Raw genomic sequence first — 24,589 nt, 5'->3', positions numbered from 1 at the left:
ATGAACTCAGCTGCACAAGCCAAATGTAAAGATTTTATGGGCTAATATATCACAAGAATTCGTGAAAAAGAATACAAGCCTACCCAAACAGTCACTAAGAATGATTTTCATTTTTATGAATGAAAAAGAAGCCTGCATAAACATTCTTTATTTAAAGTTTAAAATGCAAAAAGACTGCAAAACAAAATGGGAACATTTTATTTTATATGTCAATATCTTGTAAGAGTGTGACAGAAAGGAATCTGGCTTCCATGATTCCCAAAACAGCAATTTTTCCTTTGCATTAAGTACATAAATGAGATTTACTGCTACTGACCTAATCCTAGATGCCAAAATGTACAAGAGCAACAGCTTTCTGGAAAACTTATTTAAAATTACTGTGGTAACAAAAGCACTTTACCAAGCAGTTGGCATCTAGAACATACATGCACAGACAGACTATGTATACATTATATCTAGAAAGGTACACATATAAACTGTATATATTTCATTACATAAAAGTGTAGAGTTGTCTTCCACAAAGCTGGTAAGAATATTTTGGAAATAATTCTGATATAATGATTTTATCCCCTATCCTTGCTTTCTAGGGTCTTTAAAATCTGTGCACATTACAATGTATTCAATATTAAAGTTAGCAGTCTTAATAGCATGGTGCCAGCCTGATGAAAGCCTGAGATTGTAAATTTATAATCATAAAGTTATCAAAACATAAAAATATATCAGCTCTTTACTTTGCACTGTATTTAAGAAAGCAATTGGTTTAGTGATAAATAATGGTTCAGATTAATAAAGCACCTTGGAGGGAAGAAAACGCCTCCTGAGCTGCATCTTGAATACTCCTTCCTTCTAGTTGAAGGAAGCGGGCAGTGATGCCTGAAACCCACTGGTAACCACTTAAGGATTTTCCAAAACATTCTAATGGCTTCCCTAAAGGAATGAAAGAAAATCAATCTGATTACAAAAACAAAAGATATCAGATTAAGGTTTATCAAAGAAAATCTTTTAAACCAAATTGTCTATACTCAGGAAGAAAAAACTTTTAGAGCAAAATCATAGATTATTAGATCATCTTCAAAAATGATTTACAGACTGTAAGATACAACACAACTATCAAAAGTAAATGTGCAGTCATCAGCGTTTCCAAATGGAACCTGACAAAATTATCTCCCACACATTTTCTCCAGAATATACTCTTTTCTTAAAAATTGCGTTATCTAAAGTATTATTTGTCATTCTTGCAATTTCAGTAGCTATACCACCTTATCTATGGGAGTTAGGTGCCTAACCTGCTAAGGCCCTTTTGAAATTCCATTTAGGCCCCATGCCACATTTTTTGATGCCTAAATATCTTTGAAAACATTGGCTGCTAGGCACTCAGAAGTAAAACTGTCAATTTGAAAATGGGACTTGGGCACTTTTGAAAATTTTACTCTAAAAATACTTCTTGAATTAACAATTACAGGAAATAGGGGGAGGCTATTTTCTGCACCTTACTTGAACACAACATTCTCCCAATCAGTGTTGCAATGGTTGAATATTCCCATTAGAATCACAGAATCATAGAATATCAGGGCTGGAAGGGACCTAAGGAGGTCATCTAGTCCAACCCCCTGCACAAAAGCAGGACCAATCTCCAATTAAATCATCCCAGCCAGGGCTTTGTCAAGCCTGACCTTAAAAACTTCTAAGGAAGGAGATTCTACCACCTCCCCAGGTAACGCATTCCAGTGTTTCACCACCCTCCTAGTGAAAAAGTTTTTCCTAATATCCAACCTAAACCTCCCCCACTGCAACTTGAGACCATTACTCCTTGTCCTGTCCTCTTCTACCACTGAGAATAGTCTAGAACCATCCTCTCTGGAACCACCTCTCAGGTAGTTGAAAGCAGCTATCAAATCCCCCCTCATTCTTCTCTTCCGCAGACTAAACAATCCCAGTTCCCTCAGCCTCTCCTCATAAGTCATGTGTTCCAGACCCCTAATCATTTTTGTTGCCCTTCGCTGGACTCTTTCCAATTTATCCACATCCTTCTTTTAGTGTGGGGCCCAAAACTGGACACAGTACTCCAGATGAGGCCTCACCAATGTCGAATAGAGGGGGACGATCACGTCCCTCGATCTGCTTGCTATTCCCCTACTTATACATCCCAAAATGCCATTGGCCTTCTTGGCAACCAGGGCACACCGCTGACTCATATCCAGCTTCTCGTCCACTGTCACCCCTAGGTCCTTTTCCGCAGAACTGCTGCCTAGCCATTCGGTCCCTAGTCTGTAGCTGTGCATTGGGTTCTTCCGTCCTAAGTGCAGGACCCTGCACTTATCCTTATTGAACCTCATCAGATTTCTTTTGGCCCAATCCTCCAATTTGTCTAGGTCACTCTGTATCCTATCCCTGCCCTCCAGCGTATCTGCCACTCCTCCCAGTTTAGTATCATCCGCAAATTTGCTGAGAGTGCAATCCACACCATCCTCCAGATCATTTATGAAGATATTGAACAAAACCGGCCCCAGGACCGACCCCTGGGCACTCCACTTGACACCGGCAGCCAACTAGACATGGAGCCATGGATCACTACCCGTTGAGCCCGACAATCTAGCCAGCTTTCTACCCACCTTATAGTGCATTCATCCAGCCCATACTACTTTAACTTGCTGACAAGAATACTGTGGGAGACCGTGTCAAAAGCTTTGCTAAAGTCAAGAAACAATACATCCACTGCTTTCCCTTCATCCACAGAACCAGTAATCTCATCATAGAAGGTGATTAGATTAGTCAGGCATGACCTTCCCTTGGTGAAACCATGCTGACTGTTCCTGATCACTTTCCTCTCATGTAAGTGCTTCAGGATTGATTCTTTGAGGACCTGCTCCATGATTTTTCCGGGGACTGAGGTGAGGCTGACTGGCCTGTAGTTCCCAGGATCCTCCTTCTTCCCTTTTTTAAAGATTGGCACTACATTAGCTTTTTTCCAGTCATCCGGGACTTCCCCCGTTCGCCACGAGTTTTCAAAGATAATGGCCAATGGCTCTGCAATCACAGCCGCCAATTCCTTCAGCACTCTCGGATGCAACTCGTCCGGCCCCATGGACTTGTGCACGTCCAGCTTTTCTAAATAGTCCCTAACCACCTCTTTCTCCACAGAGGGCTGGCTATCTATTCCCCATGTTGTGATGCCCAGCTCAGCAGTCTGGGAGCTGACCTTGTTAGTGAAGACAGAGGCAAAAAAAGCATTGAGTACATTAGCTTTTTCCACATCCTCTGTCACTAGGTTGCCTCCCTCATTCATTAAGGGGCCCACACTTTCCTTGGCTTTCTTCTTGTTGCCGACATACCTGAAGAAACCCTTCTTGTTACTCTTAACATCTCTCGCTAGCTGCACCTCTAGGTGCGATTTGGCCCTCCTGATTTCATTCCTACATGCCCGAGCAATATCTTTATACTCTTCCCTGGTCATATGTCCAACCTTCCACTTCTTGTAAGCTTCTTTTTTATGTTTAAGATCCGCTAGAATTTCACCGTTAAGCCAAGCTGGTCGCCTGCCATATTTACTATTCTTTCGACACATGGGGATGGTTTGTCCCTGTAACCTCAACAGGGATTCCTTGAAATACAGCCAGCTCTCCTGGACTCCTTTCCCCTTCATGTTAGTCCCCCAGGGGATCCTACCCATCCGTTCCCTGAGGGAGTCGAAGTCTGCTTTCCTGAAGTCCAGGGTCCGTATCCTGCTGCTTACCATTAATGCAAGGTGGAGTTCTTATTTGTTTCTAAAATGTACATGATGCCTTATAATGTGGAGGAAGATGAAGGGTGAATTCTGGCTCTATTGAAGTCAATGGGAGTTTTACCCTTGAAGTTAATGGGGCTAGGATTTCACCCAAAGTCTCTTGTCTCAGAGCTGTAGTCTAAGGGCGTGAATCTGCACTCTCCTGCTTGTATAGTTCAAGCCCTGCTCTGTGGATAGCTATATCCGTAGACCATATCTGCAGATTGCAGATCAGAATCAGATATAAATTTTGAACCCAAGCAGGGCTCTGTGTATAATACCTCTGCCTTTATGCAAGTGAACGCAACTCCTTGCAGAAGTAACTATTTGCAGGAACTGGCTCTAATTCAGATAAATAAGATTCAGAACATTACAGTTCAAATGCTAGGCGGCATGGACATGTCATCAAGAAGGATTTCAACATTGGTAGCTTGTACTGCCCATTAACACTAATGCGAATTACGTGTATGAATTCACCCATGTATAAATCTGAGTCAATTGCCTCCAGATAGAACAGCCTGAGTCACTTCTGAGCATTAGAAGCTGCATGGACACCAAATGAAATTGTGAAAGTAGTCTGATTGAAAAGAAAGTTGTAACAGTACCACTTTCACATTCCAACCACAAGAAAAAGTACATAAGGGACTTTTTGGTACACTGAAAATTGAGGCAGAGCAGGCTATTTTATATTTTTAAAAGATGCAGGGACTGGGGGGAGTGTGTGTGATTTTTTTTAAGCCACCATAACCTTTTCTCCAATCCAATTAATTGAAGGTTAAATTATAAAACAGATTAAATTACATGGACAGAGGTGGTATTGTAAAAACTTGGTATTTACTCTTATAAAAAACTGACAAGGTTATCCTATCAAGAAGCAGGATCAATCTTGTAATTAATCTCAGACGCATAAGTATAAATATTGTATGTCATCACCCAAGATGATCTCCTTGTGCAGAGACAAAAAATTTCTCCTTATATGCATTATCCCAGATGCATTTTTCCTTCAGACTGTCTGGACATCAAAAAGATTACAAACATTCACCAAACAGAATTTTTTTATAATGTTTAATATTATGTTCCACAAGAGTATATGAAATAAATATAACCCCCCCCCCCCCTCCTGATGACAGAGAGGTATGCAGGTATTCAAAACTCACTGTATTGCAGAGAATTATGTTCCAATAATTTCCAGATGATAGGAGGGGTTTTCTGTGGTCCATCTTCCTCAGATACAGGTGCAATACTATCCTCATTGCAGCTGACCTTGCAAGAACAGCTACAGATCACAAATTTGTCTGAAGATTCCTCCTGATTGAAACAAATATTCTGACATAAGCAAGCAAATATTGTGCTAGGCTGTGGTAAAGTGTCATGTTCAAAACCTAAAAAACCCTAAACCCTTAAGATTTTTACAACAAGGAATATTAACTGTGACAGGGCCGGGCCAGATGTGAGCAAATCCGCCAATAAGTGCAGGACCCACCAAGGCAGAAGAGGAACTTTGTCACATAGCGCTAAAAAGAAATTTAATCTTAGGACCAATAATGGAGGAAAGGCAAAGGATTCATCATTATCTGGACTGCAAAAAAGAACAATACAATATGATATTGTTGATGTGAAGTATGGAATAATAATGCAGATTCAGCAACGTAAAACAACAGATGTAAGGAATGACGATATTCAAGGTCACAAAGACAAGACAATACTGTAACAAATAAAAGCTATGCCACCATTATCGAGTACAGATATACTTTACCAGAAGTAAGGAATTCAGATATTCCAAAGCCACGAGGAACTATAATAACCATCTAATCTGACCTCCTGTATAGGCCATTGAACTTCCCCAAGATAATTCCTAAAGCATATTTTTTAGAAAAATTTAAATGTAAAAACTGCTGATGATAGAGAATCCACCACAACCCTTGTTACTTTGTTCTAAGGTGTTAATCACTCTCATAGTTTAAAACGTACACCTTATTTCCAGTCTGAATTTGACTAGGTTCAACTTCCAGCCATTGGACTGTGTTATACCCTTCTCTGCTAGATTGAAGAAACCCTCCTTTAATTCTTTATTAATAGAGTTCTGTATCGGCCGCTCCACCATCTTGCCCAGGACTGGTGTCAGGGTGACAGGCCTATAATTACCCAGGTCATCCCGTTTTACCCTTTTAACATATTTGTATAACATTAGCTTTCTTCCCGTTTTCTGGGACTTCCCCCAAGCTTCATGGACTTATTGCAAATCAACATTAATGGTCCAGCAAGCTTCTCAGCCATCTCTTTTAAAATTCTTGAATGCAAGTTATCTGGAACTGCTGATTTAAAAATGCCTACCTTTAGTAGCTGCTGTTCAACACCCTCCTGAGATACTACTGATAGGGAAAGGATAGTGGTACTATTCAAAGGCAGGCAGGAAAATAGAAAGATAGAACAGTTATCTCTGACATTAAAATATTTGACACTGAGGTCTAGGAAAGTATAACAGGAAAGTTAAAAAACATGTTTAGCATGTTCTAGTGACTGACTGGTTGACTTCAAAAAATGAATGTATCCTAAAAATACTCATTCGACTTATCTAGTGAGTCCACAAGCATCATCAACACCTATTAAAATCCACAGCATGGATTAGACCCATGGAGAACAGCATCTTCCAGAATGTATAAACTAAGGGTTTGTCTACACTGCAATTAAAAACCCACGGCTGGCCTCAGGCTCGCATGGCTCAGACGAAAGGGCTCTTCAAATTGCGGGGCTCCAGCCTGAGCCCAACCATCTGCACCACAATTAAATAGCCCCTTAGCCCGAGCAACATGAACCCAAGTCAACGGGCACGGGCCAGCCATAGGTTTTTGGCTGCAGTGTAGATATTCCCTAAGGGTAAATTCTTTTTTGGTGTTGTTCAGTACAATAGAAAGGAAAAAAAAAGCAAAGTGCCTACTACTGTACCTTGATATAACTAGCACTCTCTCGAACATTGTGAAGGACACCCTAATTAATGTATCTGCAAGTACTCCTTAGACCCAAGGAAGCATATAATTAGTTGGCTTAGGGTCATGACCAGGCCCCAGTGCACCTTCATGTAGTCTGTGTTCAACAGCAGATACTGGATGCGAAGAAAGAGTGTGCATGGTTCTCATTTTTTGAGCAACAAAAGAACCATTGTACGCAGTAGTTTTTACCAAGTCCTCCTGAGACACCCCATTCTGTACAGCATGGTGACTCCTAGACACTTGGCTTTGCTAATACTGCTCCTCTCCATTTAAACACATCAGTGATGACCTAGGGTAGAATTTTGCCCATAGTCTTTGACTGAATATTACTATAAGCATTACCTCCATATGCTATTAATTCATTTGCTGCTCAATGGCCCATAATTTTAAATGATTTTTTCCTACAGTGTGCAACTTATGCAACTATGTACATTATTGCATTTTTATTACACATTAAATCTACAAAATGAGGAAAAAGCAGAATAAAGCAAGATAAAAAAGGAATACAAAAAACAATATGAACAATTCTGCAGTCTTCTAGCATAGAATTGGAACCTGATGAAAATATCCTGTAAGCATGCAGACAAATTACACACTATATACTGAAATACATACATCAAACTACATATAATCAAATTTATGTTGTACAGTGAAGCACTCAAAACTTGAAAATGCCAGAATTAAGGTTACTGGTCTAACCTTAAATTGGCTCCTCTGTGCATATCACCTTTGAACATCTAGCCCCTTCAAGGTGTCTCAAGCTAGGCATCCAAAAACAGACACACCAAAAATCAGTAGTCACTTTTGAATATTTAGGCCATCATAATTAGCCAAATAATCTCCTTTTTGTATTTTTCCTCTCTCCTAAAAAAGCCCCCTCCAAACACCTATGATATAGTTCATTTCAGCATTAAAGTGCTTTCTTTAAGTTATGAGACTGATCCCTAGCAAACTCCCCCTCCCACACATACACACACACACACACACACTGGCTTGGGTCAAAAGTCTGCATTGAGAACTCCACATTTACATAAATGTCTGGCTTCACCGGGGAGTAAAAGGATCCAGCTAAGTGAAAGCAGTATGTTTGGAAATTCTCAGGAAAGGTTAAATTACAAAAAGGTCATTATCTAGGAGAGGAACCTTAGCCCTAGCTGCCTCTAAAAAGGCTCAAGGGGAATTTAGCAAGAACTGCAGACACTAAAACTATGCTCTAAGAGGAGCTGACGCTCTTTGATTGGAACTCATTTTATTCATTCCTCCTAGGAAGGTGTAAAAGACGGGGCAATAGTCTATTTTATGTGAGCCAACTGTACATTAAAACAAGTCAGCTGAATGTAACATAATAGTGGCAAGATGAAGGCTGCAGCTAAGCACAAACAACATATACACTCCAAACATTACATCCATTACAACATACTAGCATCCAACAGTATCCATATCTTTTCCCATTAATTGAACAAATTCTACCATTTTTGTGGGTAGTTCTGTTTTGTTGTTGCCTACAGGGCTACATGAGACCCACAACCCCTCTACTATGTCTAGAAAATAAAGGGGTAGGATTCTCAGACAGCATGTAAGTAACACTCAAACTAGATTGCCCCTCCACGAGCAACCACAAGGGAAACAGTGATGTTCCAAGAGCTGCCTCCTTTCATATATGTCTATAAACCATGCAATGCAACCAAGCAGAAAAAGGTATTACTTTTCCTGCTAGTATGTAATTAGTTTTGCATTAATTTCCAGTTGCTTTCTCTGGCATTTAGCATTGGAACCAGAGTGAATGCAGGTTAAAACAGTGTTACCATGAAATTAGCCAGTCCTGAACTGTACCTGGATGGCCTGGTTGTGCCCCTTCCTCCTACCCCTTATATAAGCATGTGCACAACCATCATGATACCAGTGCCAATATCGTGGTGTTGCTCTTGGTTTTGCCCCGAAAACAACTTGTCACAACACTTTCTCTTCCTTCTCCTCCAAAATGTTGAATTTCTGCTAAAAAAGAACATGTTCCTCTCGCAATTAGAGGTTTCATGATCCATCATGACTATGAATATATAATTGAAAGGAACGAATTCCCCCTTTCCAATGATATAATCCCTTTATCATCTACAAAGGCTAGAAACAAACTAGCTTCTTTAAAGTCACTATTTTATAGGTAGAAAGCTCTTTTAGATGATTATGAGAGGTTTGTTATAATTTTCCTCTGCTTTCAAATCCTGTATGGTTCAATTTGTGGTGCGAAAGCATTTTACAAGCGAAGGGATATAAAAACAGTACCAATTGTACTTTTAATAACTCTCTATAGCAACGGTGGGCAACTGAAGGGATATAAAAACAGTACCAATTGTACTTTTAATAACTCTCTATAGCAGTGGTGGGCAACCTACAGCCCACCGCTTCCCGCAGCTCCCATTAGCCGTGAACAGCAAACCACGGCACACTGGGAGCTACGGGGGGCCGTGCCTGTAGATAGTCAATGTCAGCAAAATGTCTCGCGGGCCGCAAACAGATTACCCTGATGGGCCACATGCAGCCTGCAGGTTGTCCTCCACTGCTCTATAGCATACACTTTTAAGTAAATTTCTAAACACCCTTTCTGTAAAATAAGCATCATACACATAATTCATGATGGCATGGTATGGGATATGAAGATTATATGAGCATTTGCTCAGGATCACCTGCAGAATTCTCTTGTGACTCTGATATTTATGAATAATACAAGCATCCCGAACTTAAGCCAAATAAAACCTTCATAACTCCCACCATTGTCTTCCTTCTCTTCTAAATATATTAGTATCGATAAGGTTATATGTATGTGTGTGTGTCCACACATGTGTACATATTATAGTCCTATCAACATCCATTTACAGATATGGATATACTGAATATAATTACATACATTTACACAAACTCCTGTTCATCGACATTCCTTTTGGAAATTACTGTCAAGCTGTAGAAATCGTCTGATGTCACTATAAATACACAAAGGACTGCACAAACAGTTATGCAGTCCTGTTGATTTCAAGGCTTAGGATAAATGGCAATGCCTTTTCAAGGCAGAAACCTGGATTACTCCAACAATGCAGGTAATCAATCAGAATCGGCACCAGCACAGGTGCAGGCTTCAGCTGAAGCATTAGGTGTGGGACCTGGCACTAGCTTAGGCTATGGGCTCAATGCCAGCATAGGCAGAACTGCCAGATCCGGTTTAGTTGCTGTTTTCAGAGCTAGTACAAACACTGGCCTGCCATTACTGCCTACAGAGAAACTAATCTGCCTAGGAGGTTGAAACTTGAAACAGAGGATGATGAGACTGCCATAAAGGGACTTACGTTCTACAGATGATCTTCCCTTCTGTGTTTGTCCATTTAAAAAATAAAAATAGTATAGGGTCTTTGTTACCACAAAACAACACTCATGCTCTTTCACGTAAGCAATCTATTTTTTCTATTGATTACTGTATTTCTCCCCTTTCCCCACCCACTATGGTATGATATCAGTCTAATTTTGGCTCTGAGCCTGAAAACACTTATGCATTTGCTTCACTGTACTCACATGAGTCATTGTACTGACATAGGACATGAGTAAAGTTATATTAATAGATTCAGTGATTATAAAGCCAGAAGAGACCAACATGAACATCTAGTCTGATCTCCTGTATAATACAGACTACAGGATTTCCCTGAATTAAATTCCTGTTTGAACTACAACGTATCTTTTAGCAAAAATATCCAAACTTGATTTTAAAATTTCCAGTGACGGAGAGTCCACAGAAACCCCTGGTAAGGTATTCCAATGGCTGAGCATACGCATAAGTGTTCCAAAGTCAAGCACACGCATACGTGTTTCTAGGTAGAGGCCTTTAGTTTGTAAGCAGGTACCTTATCTTATGTGTCTAAGGCTCCACGCACACATGAGTAGCATTATATGAAACATCAGTAACTGCCAGACTCTTAGTGTTTGTCTTGTTAAGAAACCTAAATTCTCCATCACAGAAGCAGGCATGGAAGCTTGTTACTACCAAAATCTAAAAATGACAGTTCTCCCATTCAATAGCAATCAGAATAGAACAGAGCAGAGAACTCATAAAACATAAGGAAAGATTAAGATAATCTCTTTGTTCCATGCTTTCTAACTTGATCATATTGCTTCTTAAAACAAACATATTGAGGGGGACCACATGCAGCTTCTTTCAGTTTTTCAAGCACTGTGTAGGGACACGAGAAATTATTCTGAAAGATCAGGTTTTTTGTTTTGTTTAATAAAAGAATCTTTTATATTTATAAAGGATGGAAAAAGAACTATTCCTTTTATTGGAGAAATAGAGAAATTTTGGGATGGAATAAAGTAGAGGGATATTGTGCACTGTCAGGCCAGATGCCAGCTCTTACCCAGGCTGCAGGCACTAGCTAAGAAATGACAACCTCATGGCTGGAGACCAGACAGGTCACCTGTGTATTAGTTTTGCTCAAAACAGGCATTAGTCTTATAAGAATGTATTTAGTGTTCAGATTCTATGAAATGCCTGTAAATTGCTGCATGCATTAATCTCACTTCTAACATCTGTATTCCAGGCTGTAAGAAAATAGGTAAGTTTTGCTTTATAACTTTGAAAATGTTTACTCTAAATTTATTAACTCAGGCCTGGGAATCATCCCTCCCCCTCACCTCGGCCCATCCAGAAGGACTATCAAAAACACATGGGCCATCAAAGATTATCGCAATGTAAAGCATTGGTTAATGGCCTTATTGCACCTGGGAAATGCTACATACTGTGGGCTTGGAAGCTGAATGAAGGAAATAAAACAAAGCCAAAGGAAAATTTTCTATTTTTTTGGCTATTGAACTCTGAAGGGCCAGAGACTCTGAACTGAAGCCAGAGATCCCCAGGGGCTGCCTCCTGGGTCCACCCTGAAAGACGCTTTGCATTGACAGATCACTACAATTCTGTCACTCTTTGGATTTAGAGTGTAACTCATGTGTGTGTATATGTTTGCTTGCTTTAACCTGTAAATAATTCTCATTTCTTTTTCCTAGTTAATAAACCTTGAGATAATTTATTAGTGGATTGGCTACATATGTTGTCTTTGGTGTAAGATCTAGGGTACAAACTAATCTGGGTGTAAGTGATTGGTCTCTTGAGACAGGAAGAAATCTGAATGTGGTATAATTTTTGGTATAAGTGACCATTTGTCACTAAATCCAGTTTGTCTGGGGGGCAAGATAGACTGGAGAGCCTAAGGGGACTGTCTGCGACTCCTGTTATAGAGATCCAGGAGTTCACATTTGTTACTGGCTTGGTAAAAACTAATTATAGAACACACCACCAGTTTAGGGTGTCTGCCCTATTTTTGACAGTCTGCCCCAAGATATGCACTTACGGTTGTGAGCCACTCCAGATAGCATGACAGAAGAGATGCTTAATATGCTCACTAAGCTCTTCAGATAAATCAGTGTACATCGAAAAGAACTTCCACTTCGTTTGTAGGAAAGGTTTTGAAAGCATACATAGAGCCAGAGTTAGTTATGCTTTTAGGATGTGGAGAGAGAACCTAGATGTGCTGAGGGAAAGGACAAAGGCCAAATGGGCAATAAGACAACACTCCATGGACGTAGACTGGATTTTCCTTTTTTCCCTTCCCCAGCATATGCCATTGGTAGTCTGAATCCAAGACGAAGAAGTCTTACGGATTAGGTGATGTTTTTAAAGCACGGTGTACAAATAAATGCAAAGCTCTTTTTTCAGCATTCTCAAAGTAGTATTGAAAATGAGAAGCATGATCAAATGGAGATTAGCAGAAAATATGATGCTCTAAGAAGCTGGACAGAAATGGTTTATTTTAGATATAGTTAAATCAAATCTAACATGCAGGATTGTACTTCTTTAGTACATAAGGCATGGCAACATTTCCCAGACACATTTTCTAGCATTTACAAATATTTTAAAGTTATCCTCAAATTGACTCGCTAGAAAGATTTGCTAGCTTTTTACAGAGTCATAAGAGTATTAGAAATTGTTTCAATTGCTACAGCACCTTTCCGCTGAGGGATTTCAAAGAACGTCACAAACAATTAAGTGAGCTTCATCTCATGACTTTGGTTCGGTATGTAATTTACAGAGATGGATTGGCTGGTTTACAGGACAGCATGCCACCTAACAAGCAAAAAACACAGAAGACTATCACTTTCTATCACAGGCGGACAAACAACCACCCACCTTTCTTCTTTCTACTGCCTGTTACAGGAAGAAAACCACACTTGTCTTTCTTCCAGTTCTGGGATATACCCACCTTAAGGGATAGCAGATAGTGCTGTGAGTTGTGCTACTGGGTGCATGTGAATGGTCCTGCTCAACTGATGCAGGCACTACTGGGACTCAGGGAACAAAACATTCATTTTACAATAATTTGTCTAAGATCAGCACAAGCTATGACTTAGTCTTAAAATCTGAGTATTACCTATTTTATTCAATTATTTCAATCATATTTTTGTAGACAAAACAAAGATGTTGACATCTGTACTTTGGCTGTGATTCTCAGCCTGAGAGGTTATCAGAATCCTCTGCTGCTGTGGCAATAAGCCGGTCCAATTGACAAATTCAACGAGAGCTACAACATCCTAATGGAGGTAAGCAGACTTATCATCCTTTATTTTCCCTCAAAGCCTAACATTTTCTCCACTTAATTTTACTGGGCAACTTTTCCTGCATTTGAACATGAAAACAAGAACTGCTTATGAAAATAGCAGCCAATAAAATTAGGAGAAAAATGAAGGTGGTGGGGATGTTATAAGGAGGATGTGATTTAAAGTTTCATATTAGGAGACTCACCAGGATTAGAGAAAACTGTTGTCCATTAAAATGGCTTGGTTCTCATTTTTCCAGTGGTATGTGGCATTGGTTTCTATCTCTTGTTATTCGCGAGACACTATAACTTAGCAAGGTAACTGCCCTATCTCCAGACATTTTAGCATGCTTTCAGCATGCCAAAGCACTCTAGGATGGTTTACTCTTGCATTATACCCTTTTTACTGATGATTAAACTAGGGAACAGAGAGATTCAGCAATTTGCCCAAGGTCACAAGAGTGTCAGGTACACAGACAGAACCAGTCCCTCTTCAACTTTCAAGAGTCTTTTTTTTTCTGGCTAAGTGAATTTGGGTGCTTGCGAAAGATACCCCCCTTGACAGTTCTGGAGACTGAAATCCTCTGTTTCCACAGAACTTGCACAGCACAGACAACAATGCTACAAGATTCCCCACACTGCTCCATATGCCTCAGCTCTAGTCTGGAGTGCCTAAGGCTAGAAGTGAAAGCATACTTCAGTTTACATTCAATCCTTGGCCTCTTTATAAACATTATAAACAAGGGTGCCAATTGGTGTCATTGTCATGTTATCTTTTATAATATGGACACATGTCCACTAGGAACTTTACAAAGACCATCAGTGTATTTCACATACCAATGACCAGTTATCAGACAGTAACAATTTTAGCTCGCTACCAGCTGGGTCAGATTCAAACAAGTGATCTTCTGTAGAAGCATCTGATTTCATATGGGCAAACTATAAGGCAAAATACAATAGGTGAAATCTTGGTCCCACCGAAGTCAATGACAAAACTCCCATTCAATGGGTTTAAGATTTCACTCATTATATGCATGTGACATGATATTTGTTGTGGGGAGGGGTATGTGTGAATCGATAGCAAACACAGCAAACGATGAACAAGTGAAAAGCTTTTTCACATTTTTGTTGTACAAAGCCAAGCTCTTATAGGAGAGGTAAAATATTGATGAAGCTAGATTTCTATGTGATGTACAACACAATTACTGACCTTGCTTTTTTCTGATGAAGTAAATGAGGTCTCCATGGACTATCAAAATGAATGTGCTATTAATAACAATATTATTTTAGTTGTTTATAATAGCCAAGGAAAAAAAGCTTATTTGATCCGTTGATACCCAACTTTTTATAAAACTTTAATAAAAATATTAAGAAAATTATCTTTTTAGCCTTTTCTGTATCATTGGTAATGAAAGAAAAGAGGGTGGGGGAAAAGCTTTTAAATTATTATGCAAAAATACATCTTGAAATTGCACAGTAATGTATTAAATGAGAACAATGAATAAAATCTTAATCTCCCTCAGGCACAACAGCTCATTGTGCTGCCAGAAACAATCTAAAACAAATTTCCACCCAGTCTTTGTAGTTAAATATGAAGAAATTTATCTGAAGAAAACGCACCACAGAATGGCAAAGAGAGCACAGACTTCTTTTATTGTAGAAAGACACTCTATCCAAAATTGTGGAAATGATTATAAAATAGTCAATTCAAAGAATGTAAAATTAATGCCTGTGAAACATAACTAAGAGAAGGGACTTTTTAAACACAGAAATAGAGATGTTATTTCAGGGATGAGATATGCATAACAAATCTGATACTGTGATTTATATTAGAGCCACATATCACAGTTCCTTTTAGTATTTGGAAATACTATGCAGTCTATTAATGGATTCTCCAAAATGATTATATAAATGACTCCTTTTATATATTTTTCATAAATTTCAAATATTTTTCTCATGCTTTTAATAACCTCTTGAAACTAAAATCAATTTCTCTACTGAAGTACATTTTTCCCATTGTGTAAACACAGTGATTTGTTGTGGTAAGGTAGCTCTCAAGGGCTGAATTACCAACTGATTAAAAAAAAAAATCATGGGTTTTGTACACATAATGGAGGAGAAAAGGTACCGTACTAGAAGAAAAGGAGTACTTGTGGCACCTTAGAGACTAACCAATTTATTTGAGCATGAGCTTTCGTGAGCTACAGCTCACTTCATCAGATGAAGAGTTATCAATGGTTATCCATCTTGACAGTGTCATTTAAACATTACGTGGTTAAACTATGCTAAGTTAGTAACATGTTACACTATTCAAAGATTGACTGCCTCTCCATAGTAACAACTTCTTGAAAACCTAGCTTATAATATACCATGACATAAAATAAATTAATCTAGAGCCAAAAGATTCTAATGCCTTTTCCCACAACACCATCAATAGAAAATAAACTATTTTCCTTTTTAACTCTAGAAGACGTTAGAGTATACCAAAATCCAGACCATGCTTCTATAACCCTACCTCTTTAAGAATGTGACAGCTTTGTCTACAATGAATTTGAAATATGATTTGCTATAAAACTGCTTGAAACTGTGAGGCTTTAACAAAATCTGAAACATCTACATAAGAAGGGGAAAAGAGCTTCTGAATAGATAAAAGTAAAATCTTGATCCTTATATAAAATGTAATGCATTTTAATACGATTTTTTGCCTGATTTATGTAAAGCTTTGTGTTTTTCATTTTCCCTAACCTGTCACACTGTAGTGATGTATGGTGCATTTCAGCATCAAGTTTGCCATGAGCAATAAAGTCAGTGCCCCCAAAGAAATATTAATATATTTCCACTACTCTCCCTCACCAGAGTTTTCTATTATTCAGCTTCTCTGGTTTCACTTCACATAGCTGGTTGACATCATTTTCACGAAGTCTCTCATACAAATGTTTTAAGATTTTACATTTAAAAAATCCCAAACAAGAAATGGATGGGATGAAGCAGGGAGTACCTGCCACAGTTGGAAAGCTAGGAATAAGGTCATTTGGGAAGAAAATAGGGAAACATTTTATCTCTTTGGAGAGACAGACAGCAAAAATGGAGACAGTGTTGCTTATTGATACAAATATACAAACTGTCTCTCCTAAATAAAGACTATTGGTTCTCTATGTATACTTGAAGTGTTCAAAAGTCACCAGATGCAAAAAAGAAAAAACCCAAAAAAACCCAAACACTGTTGCATTCAGTAATGATCCCTGTATATGAAGTAGCTTGACTGATTTTCAGACTGTAAAAATAAACAGAAAAGGAAAGTAAACTACAATCAGCTGCAATACCAGAATCCCCTCTCCTCTCCCGCAAGGAATACCAAGAAGGTTTCAAGCACAGCAGGAAGATCAACAGGCATTTTTCCTCAACAAAAGCAGTCTTCAAGATAGATCTTAAAAGAAAAAATACCTTCATACCTGACACAAAAGCCATCAAGGAAATCTATTATCCATATAGCTTACCTGCATTTTAACATTATTTAGTAAGTGTGCCTAAGTTCCATGTTGTAAAATAAAGTTGGTAACAAAAAGTCCTACTTTGATGTATTATTGGCAGCCCTTTACAAAATTCTCAACATGTCATTAATTGCAGAAATATGTCAATATGTTCTTTTTTAGCATTCAGAAATATTTCAAATTTCAACCAAATTTCAAAAATACTCTAAGGGTATAGAAGTCTGTAAATGAAATGTTACCATTTACAAACATACAGAAGGAAGAAAGATTTACTATATGTGTATAATAATCAAGAGAAAATGGATGGTAAAATGTGCTCACAAAAAGGAAGAAAACAATGTTGTCTTTGAATCTCATTAGCAATGCTATAGTCATGGGTAAGAGTGCAATACTCAAGAATCTGTCAGCACACATGTACCTCTGCCATTACTAGGCTCTTACTCCTGCATTGCACACTTTCCATGCAATCATAAGTTAAAAACAAACTGAATCCCTTTGAACTACTGCTAATATTTCTTAAGCTCTCTATCGAGTTTGGCTGGACATCTCTCTCCTTATATGACAGAGTGTCTCCTCTGCAGTAAACTCATTTTACTGTGGGGTCGCTGACTGGAATAGGATTAGGGACTGATGCTTCACCTCCCAGACTTAGAATCGTTACTAGCTTGGGTTGTCTACCATATGTGAAATGAGGATCTGGTAGATACAAATCATCTACTGGGAATCAACAGGTCTCTACGATATCTACTTTTCACCAAAAATAGCAATAAGAAAGTCAACCTCACAGCAACTCAATGCTGTTTATAGGGTTTGCTAATACAAAAGTATTAGTTGTGTTCCACAGCATGGGTGGCTGCACTTCAGTGGTTGCACATGTGCTTGGCTGAACAAGGTCTGCTAAGCGCCTTGAGGTTTCAGGATGAAAAAGGCTATACAAATACTACTTCCATTCATTCATTTGGCACAAGTGAGCATCTGTGTTGGGTCACTCTGACGGCAAGTTCCAAAAACCAGTTAAAGTAAGTACAGGTTTTACAGCAAATAGAAGGACAGAGCCAATAACTTGGATGAAGTCCAAATTGTGAAAAGCAACATAAAAAGGAAGTAGTCCATATGTCTTCACAGTCTATTAAAAGGAACATAAGATTTAGAAAGAGGTACTTACCTTATCCTCTAAGTGTAATTTTAAAAAGCGGAGGTAAGCCACAGGTGCAAATGCATCAGCTGAATGTACAACTACTTGGGATGAGTCCCTGAAATACAGAATAATAAACACTGTATTTTAATGCATGGTTTTATGGTTAGGCTATGCCCACTGTCCCTCCACTACTATTCAATATGGTTTACCAACTACTGATCAAGGGTTTTGTTGCTTTTAAAAAAACAGATTAAGAGAAACTCTTTTAGTCATAAGTTTTCGTATAATATAGAAAAAACTCAGCAGACTCCCATAATTTGCATTTTACTTCATTGTCATAAATTTAATTCAGAAAACATAAAACATTAAACCATGGGGGTTTAGGTCCAGCATCCTTTTCAACCGCAAAATGTGTGGAAAATAAATGCAATTTACACCCGTTTTAAGTCTATTTCAAACTTTCAAAGCAGTGTAACCAGGCCTTAGTGTGAATGAAAATCAGGCCTACTGTACGTACGTATAAATGACATGATGACCAAAGGTCTGATGACACAACAGCAAGCCAACCCTTTGTTAGTCAAGAGAACTTCTAAGTTTTTATTTTATCAGCATTTTAAATCTTGGGATAACCTCATTTCCCACTGAATAATGCTCCGGGAATCACTTCCTACAGAATTAGCACTATAATATTTGTCCCACTGAGAAGTCTGATTGTGCCATTTAACTATTTTACACCTCATGTTGAAGGATTACTAGACACAACTTGCTAATGCCAAATGCATTAATGGTAATGGTGTAAACTTCAGATACACTGACTGAAACTAGTTAATATTTGCAAAAAGAAAGGGAGTACTTGTGGCACCTTAGAGACTAACAAATTTATTTGAGCATAAGCTTTCGTTTAGTTTTCATTTTTACAGTCATAATCTGTCAACCTCCAATTCATATATTGCGCCCACCTGCACTGTTTCAAAACTAGAACATTTAGCAATGGAATTAAGACAGGTAAGGGAAAACAGAGTATTAGAAGATGATACAAAAAAATCTCAGAAGGTGTAAGAGAAAGTCATATGCATAAAAATTATCACTTTTTTTTTTGTACTCCATAAAGCTACTGGCCCACAGATAGTTCACTTGGAATTACACTGAAGTAACTAGTCTTTACATTTTCACTAAGGAAGTTTAAGTACAGATACTCTACTTTGTAAACTAAGACTTTTCAGGATGTAATCTATTTACAGAGTAAGTGGAAGATATCCATGGGGTCAAATGATAAAATTAAGTTAGTTAAAGGAAGGACATTGGTATCAGCTAGAGAAACCAGTGCTTCTAGTCAGAACACAACCAATGAGTGTTCTTATTGCAAATAATCCATAGAACATTTTGGATCAGATCCTCAGATCCTCTTAATGAGCATAGCTATATAAATTTCCAAAAGGTGATGATCTGGCTTATTGTTATCAGGATGACATTCAATGTAGGTTAGCAATGGCAATATCAGGAGCAGATAGATTTAAGCTGAAAATCCACCAGTGAATTTTACAACTGCTTTGTTCCCAAGGGTTCACGATTTTGGTACACCTGATTAATGTTTTCCAAAGAGACATCTAAGAATGGCAATGGACAAAAAGTGACTGAAAAAATTATATCTTTTTATAGAAGATATCTACTTTGCTCTGTATTCAGACTCTCATTTTCTACTTCACTAGCTAAAATAAGTTTTTACTACCAATACTTCAAAAAATTATTCCTGGCTCTGAAGGATCGATACAATGAGAGAGATATGGGTGATGTATTTGTTCACACATCAATAGAATTATTAACTCTAAGTTCCACTGGTATTGCTAAACTGTAAAAGAACCCACCTTGCCGTCCAGATCCGAGGTTCAATTTGTAGGGCTGGAAGTTAGAAAACCTCTCATTTACTTGGCAACTGAACAAATTTTATATTGAGTCTCTGAGAAGGAATAAACATGGAACCCCAAGATTCCATTTTTACATAATGATTTTTCAGAAGAGAAGGCTACTTTAAATAAGGGGTTTTCCTACATGAATAATTAGTTCATGTCATGCTTGGATGTGACTCTATCCCATGCTAGCCTGGCACGGTCTAACTGTCCATGTGTTGTCAATGCCCATGAACAGTTCGTGAGAGTGCTTTGATCTAGTCCTCTTCGAAATTAAACTAGCTCAAAGCAATCTAATTGTTCCTTTAGACAAGCCCTAAGACACAGTACTACATAAGACCTCATAGGTGCAGGGATTCAGATCTAATATACCCATTTAAATAATGCCAGCCAAACTGGAAACATTTGAAAGCATTTGGTCAGACCTGAATGATTTCCTTAAAGAGTTCAGTTACATTTTCCTTTACAAACATGCTTTGGAATTGATCATTAAAAACTCCTAAGATGATGACATAATACCAAGAGACAGCTTTAGTGAATGAATGCTAATGCATTTTTTAATCAGGATCACTAACGAAATTCCTGATAATGAAATCTGTGGCTTGATTGTATATAGTTATTAAATGAAGACAATAAAATATTCCTGTATGAAAACAAATAATTATCTTTAGTCATTCATTTTGAATTCTGTTCACATGCAAAGAAGGAAGTGGAAATGGATGAAACTCATGCGTGCCATGAATAAAAACATACAATAAAAGATGGACTGTAGGAATGCAACAAGATTTACTGATGATATTCTTGATAAATGTTTCTTGTTTATTGATTAATTTCCAGAAAATATTTGGGGAAGTCTATTTCTTTTCAGGGATATATACATTTCCTACTTAGCAATGACTATAAGGGTTTTTGTTTGTTTGTTTGTTTTTACTGTGTTAGGCATTAAATAAGGTCATCAACCTGAAAAAGCTAAGAAACACTGCACTAGAAGAAGGGATCTCAGACCCACATCAAGAAGAATAAGGTAGGTACAGTGGGTTTGAACAAAGAGAGTAGAGAAATGGTAGTTCATGGCAGTTGTTGAAGTCTGGTAATTCTGTGAGGATAAATTTGAGGATGGTCTGTGGTTGGATAGATGGGTTCCACTAGACTAGGACAGGAGTGAAGGGAATTCAGGGATATATATACGTAAGGCTGTGAGTCTGTCATGGAGGCAACGGATTCCGTGACTTTCCAGGACCTTTGTGACTTCTGTAGCAGCCGGTGCGACTGACACCAGGGTCCCCAAAGCACCAGCAGTGGTCTTGGGTCATTCCCCCCCCCCCCACAACACCAGCAGCAGTCCTGGGCCATGCACAGTTGTCCCCACCTCCCCAGAGCACCAGTGGTGCCCCCGAGCTGCCCCTCACCCCCCAGAGATCCCAAGATTTTGTCAGGGGTATATAGTACAGGTTATGGGCTATGAATTCTTGTTTACTGCCCGTGACTTGTCCATGACTTTTACTAAAAATACCCATCACTAAATCTTAGCCTTATATATAAGTAACATCTCAAAACCAAATAGCATAAACCCAGAAAATTCGGAGTTAAGGTTAAGCTTCAAGGCGTTCCAAACATGCTAAATTACAGAATGCAGTTAGGGCACCCAAGCACTGCTCAGTACTGATACCATGACAGAAAAAAATATAAACAATCCAACTAACCCTCCCCTCCTTTGCCCTCCCCCCAAAACCCCAACAGTTTAAAATCACTCTTATAAAGGAAGGCAAGTTACAGAGCCTTCACCAGACTGCCATCATTCTAGACTGTAATAAAGCAAGAATCACTATTGGCAATTTTCTCTTATCCACAAATCTAGCAGATTGCCTTTCTATTCAGAGAGAAATTTGAGGAAATGCATTTTGTCAGACATTACACATATGATAAAATCATCATCCAGGAAAAATACTACCCAGGAGTCTATTTACTATAATAGGTGAGTTAGATTTTCTCTTTCCATGTTTTGTAGGGAAGACTCATCTTCAGTGTTTTCTGCTGGGATCTACATTTCATGCAGCCAAAGTTTTTTTTTAGGGAGAAGAATTGGACTAGTTGAGTACATAGGATTTCTGTGACTTTTAAAGTCCTTAGAGGTACTTGTATATGTTCATCTAAGCTTCAAAATTTTACTGAGGTGAAATATATTTGAACTATGACAATCTAACCACCTAGCATCTACACCACCATAGTGAATGGAATAGCCTACCTACTCTCTAGAGTATCTATCAAAATAGCCAAGGACCTCTAAAAAAGCAATAATAGAGTCACAGGTTCACAGATTGTAAGGCCAGAATGGACCATTGTGATCATTTAGTCGGACCTCCTATATAACACAAGCCATAGAATCTCTCCCTGATCCCAAATTCCTGGAGTATATCTTTTAAAGAATCCATCCAATCTTGATTTTCAAATTGCCAGTCATAGAGAATCCTCCATGACCCTTGGTAAATTGTTCTAATAGTTAATTACCCTCATTGTTAAAATTTTTATGCCTTATTGCTAGTCTGATTTGTCTAGCTTCAACTTTCAGCCATTAGATCTTCTTATAACTTTGTCTGCTTGACTTAAGAGCCCATTATAAAATATTTGTTCTCCATGTAGGTACTTACAGGCCGTAATCAAGTCACCCCTTAACCTTCTCTTTGTTAAGCTAAACAGATGGCGCTCCTTGAGTCTAACACTGTAAACACATTTTCTAATCCTTTAATAATTGTGGCTATTCTGTGAACCTTCTTCAATTGATCAACATCATTCTTGAATTGGAGACACCAGTAGCCGATGTACCAGTGCCAAATACAGTGATAAAATAAACTCTTTATTCTTACACAAGATTCCATTGCTTATGCATCCAAGGATCAAAAAGCTATTTTGGCCACAGCATTGCACTGGAAGCTCAAGTTCAGCTGATTCTCCACTCTACCCTGAAATCTTTTTCAGAGTCACTGCTTCTCAGAATAACGTCCTCTATGACTACATTCTTTGTTCTTAGATATACATTTAGCCGTATTAAAGCCCATATTGTTTGCTTGTGCTCAGCTTACTAAGCGATCCACCTTGTTCTCTGTCAGTGATATGTCCTCTTCATTATCTACCACACCCCAATTTTTGTATTGTCTGCAACCTTGATCAGTCATGATTTTATCTTTTCTTCCAGGTCACTGAGAAAAACATTAAACAGCATAGCCAACAACTGATTCCTGTAGGATACCACTAGAAATCCATCATCTCAGTGATGATTCCCCATTTACAATTACATGTTGCGACCTATCAGTCAGCCAGTTTTTAATCAATTTAATGTGTTCCATCTTAATTTTCAGAGGGGTAGCCATGTTAGTCTGTATCCACAAAAACAACAAGGAGTCCGGTGGCACCTTAAAGAAACTACCCTTAGATTCAGTGCCAAATGCAGTTCCACCAGACCTGAGAGTAAGGACCATAATATAGCCCTCCATATTAATCCTCTCCTCTCCTTAACAATAACTGACACTTTCTAGTAAGACATGAAACCATTTTACCTCAGACTTGTCTTTATTCAGGCAGGGACTTCGAAGGACTTAAGGGAGTTAGGCACCCAATCCCAATGTGTGTGAGTATGAGTGTGAGAAAGCAAACAAGCAAGAAAAGCAGCCAAACAAATTTCAATGCATTGATGTAAACTTATCTTATGATGTCAATTAACACATTTTATAACAAATGCAGACTGAAAGCTAGCCATTCTTTTTCTGGATGATGCTGTTGTGCACCAATATTACCAATTATCAAAACAATGCTGATCAGACCACAACATTTTGTTTGGCTGAAAATACAGACCTTGATGAAGTCACTGTACCAAACAGATCTTATCTCTAAAATAATAAAGTGCCATAAATGCCTGCTCCTGTTCCTACTGAAGTTGATGGGAATTTGCCATTGATTTCAACAGGAATAATATCAGCCCTTAATTGCATAGTAAATTTACCACATTTCCTCTATTGCTTACTACTGCTAGAAGGAGATATAAAAGAATGGGCCTTTTTCACTACAGCACTAAATGTCCATATGTGCCATAATGTTGACCTTCCATGAGTTGATGTATCTGAAATGGTATGCAAGTGACACTCCATTATTAGAGACTGTTTACTTGGATAAGAATAGGAACAATAGTCAAAACATCTCAAAATATGCAGGGTAAGCTATTTAACATCGTGTACTGAGAAACTTGAATCAAGACAGAGAAATTTCCCATGCCCCTCTAAACAAATTTTAACAAATTTCAGCAAAGAAATAAGCTACTCAGAGTCGCTCGATGGATTCAAGCAAAGTTTACATTCAAAAATGTCCCCTTAGTAACTGATGGAAAATGTTTAGTATTATCATTCTAAGTCACTAAAGTTGAAAAAAGAAGAAAAAAAAGACACAGAGTTAATGGAACCCACAGGCTACTGATGTGGCAGTTTATCAAATGTAGCTGTAATGAAAGATAAATATTACAGGCAATTCGCACTTCATGAAAGGATAAAAGTGTCAGTGTATAGGTACCAGTTTTACTGCAGGCCATAATCAGCAAGTAAACGAAAGTGCAAATGTCTAAAAAGTTTATAGCCTTCTATGAAGGCCTCGTCTTGTCAGGCATTGATTTAGGTTTTCAGAGGACTT

The 24,589-nt window shown here is 38.3% G+C and overlaps 1 protein-coding gene across 7 annotated transcripts in view; it reads right to left on the bottom strand.

Annotated features, from left to right (window-relative positions):
• DPH6 (diphthamine biosynthesis 6) overlaps window positions 1-24,589 on the bottom strand; it is a 376,392-nt gene that overhangs the window by 198,786 nt on the left and 153,017 nt on the right. For 6 of the 7 annotated variants that reach the window (XM_048854100.2, XM_048854094.2, XM_048854096.2 and 3 more), the window contains 3 exons: window positions 18,036-18,123; window positions 4,921-5,071; window positions 796-927 (listed from right to left, as the gene is read on the bottom strand). In XM_048854100.2, the coding sequence (XP_048710057.1) occupies window positions 796-927; window positions 4,921-5,071; window positions 18,036-18,123 (371 nt within the window). The remainder of the gene's footprint in view (window positions 1-795; window positions 928-4,920; window positions 5,072-18,035; window positions 18,124-24,589) is intronic. The other variant, XM_048854095.2, reaches the window with a different exon arrangement.

The sequence above is a fragment of the Caretta caretta genome, chromosome 6 (genome assembly GCF_965140235.1).
Source record: "Caretta caretta isolate rCarCar2 chromosome 6, rCarCar1.hap1, whole genome shotgun sequence".
Classification (NCBI taxonomy): domain Eukaryota; kingdom Metazoa; phylum Chordata; order Testudines; family Cheloniidae; genus Caretta; species Caretta caretta.
The sequence above is the reverse complement of the archived record's forward strand: the minus strand, read 5'-3'. Positions and strand labels throughout refer to the sequence as shown.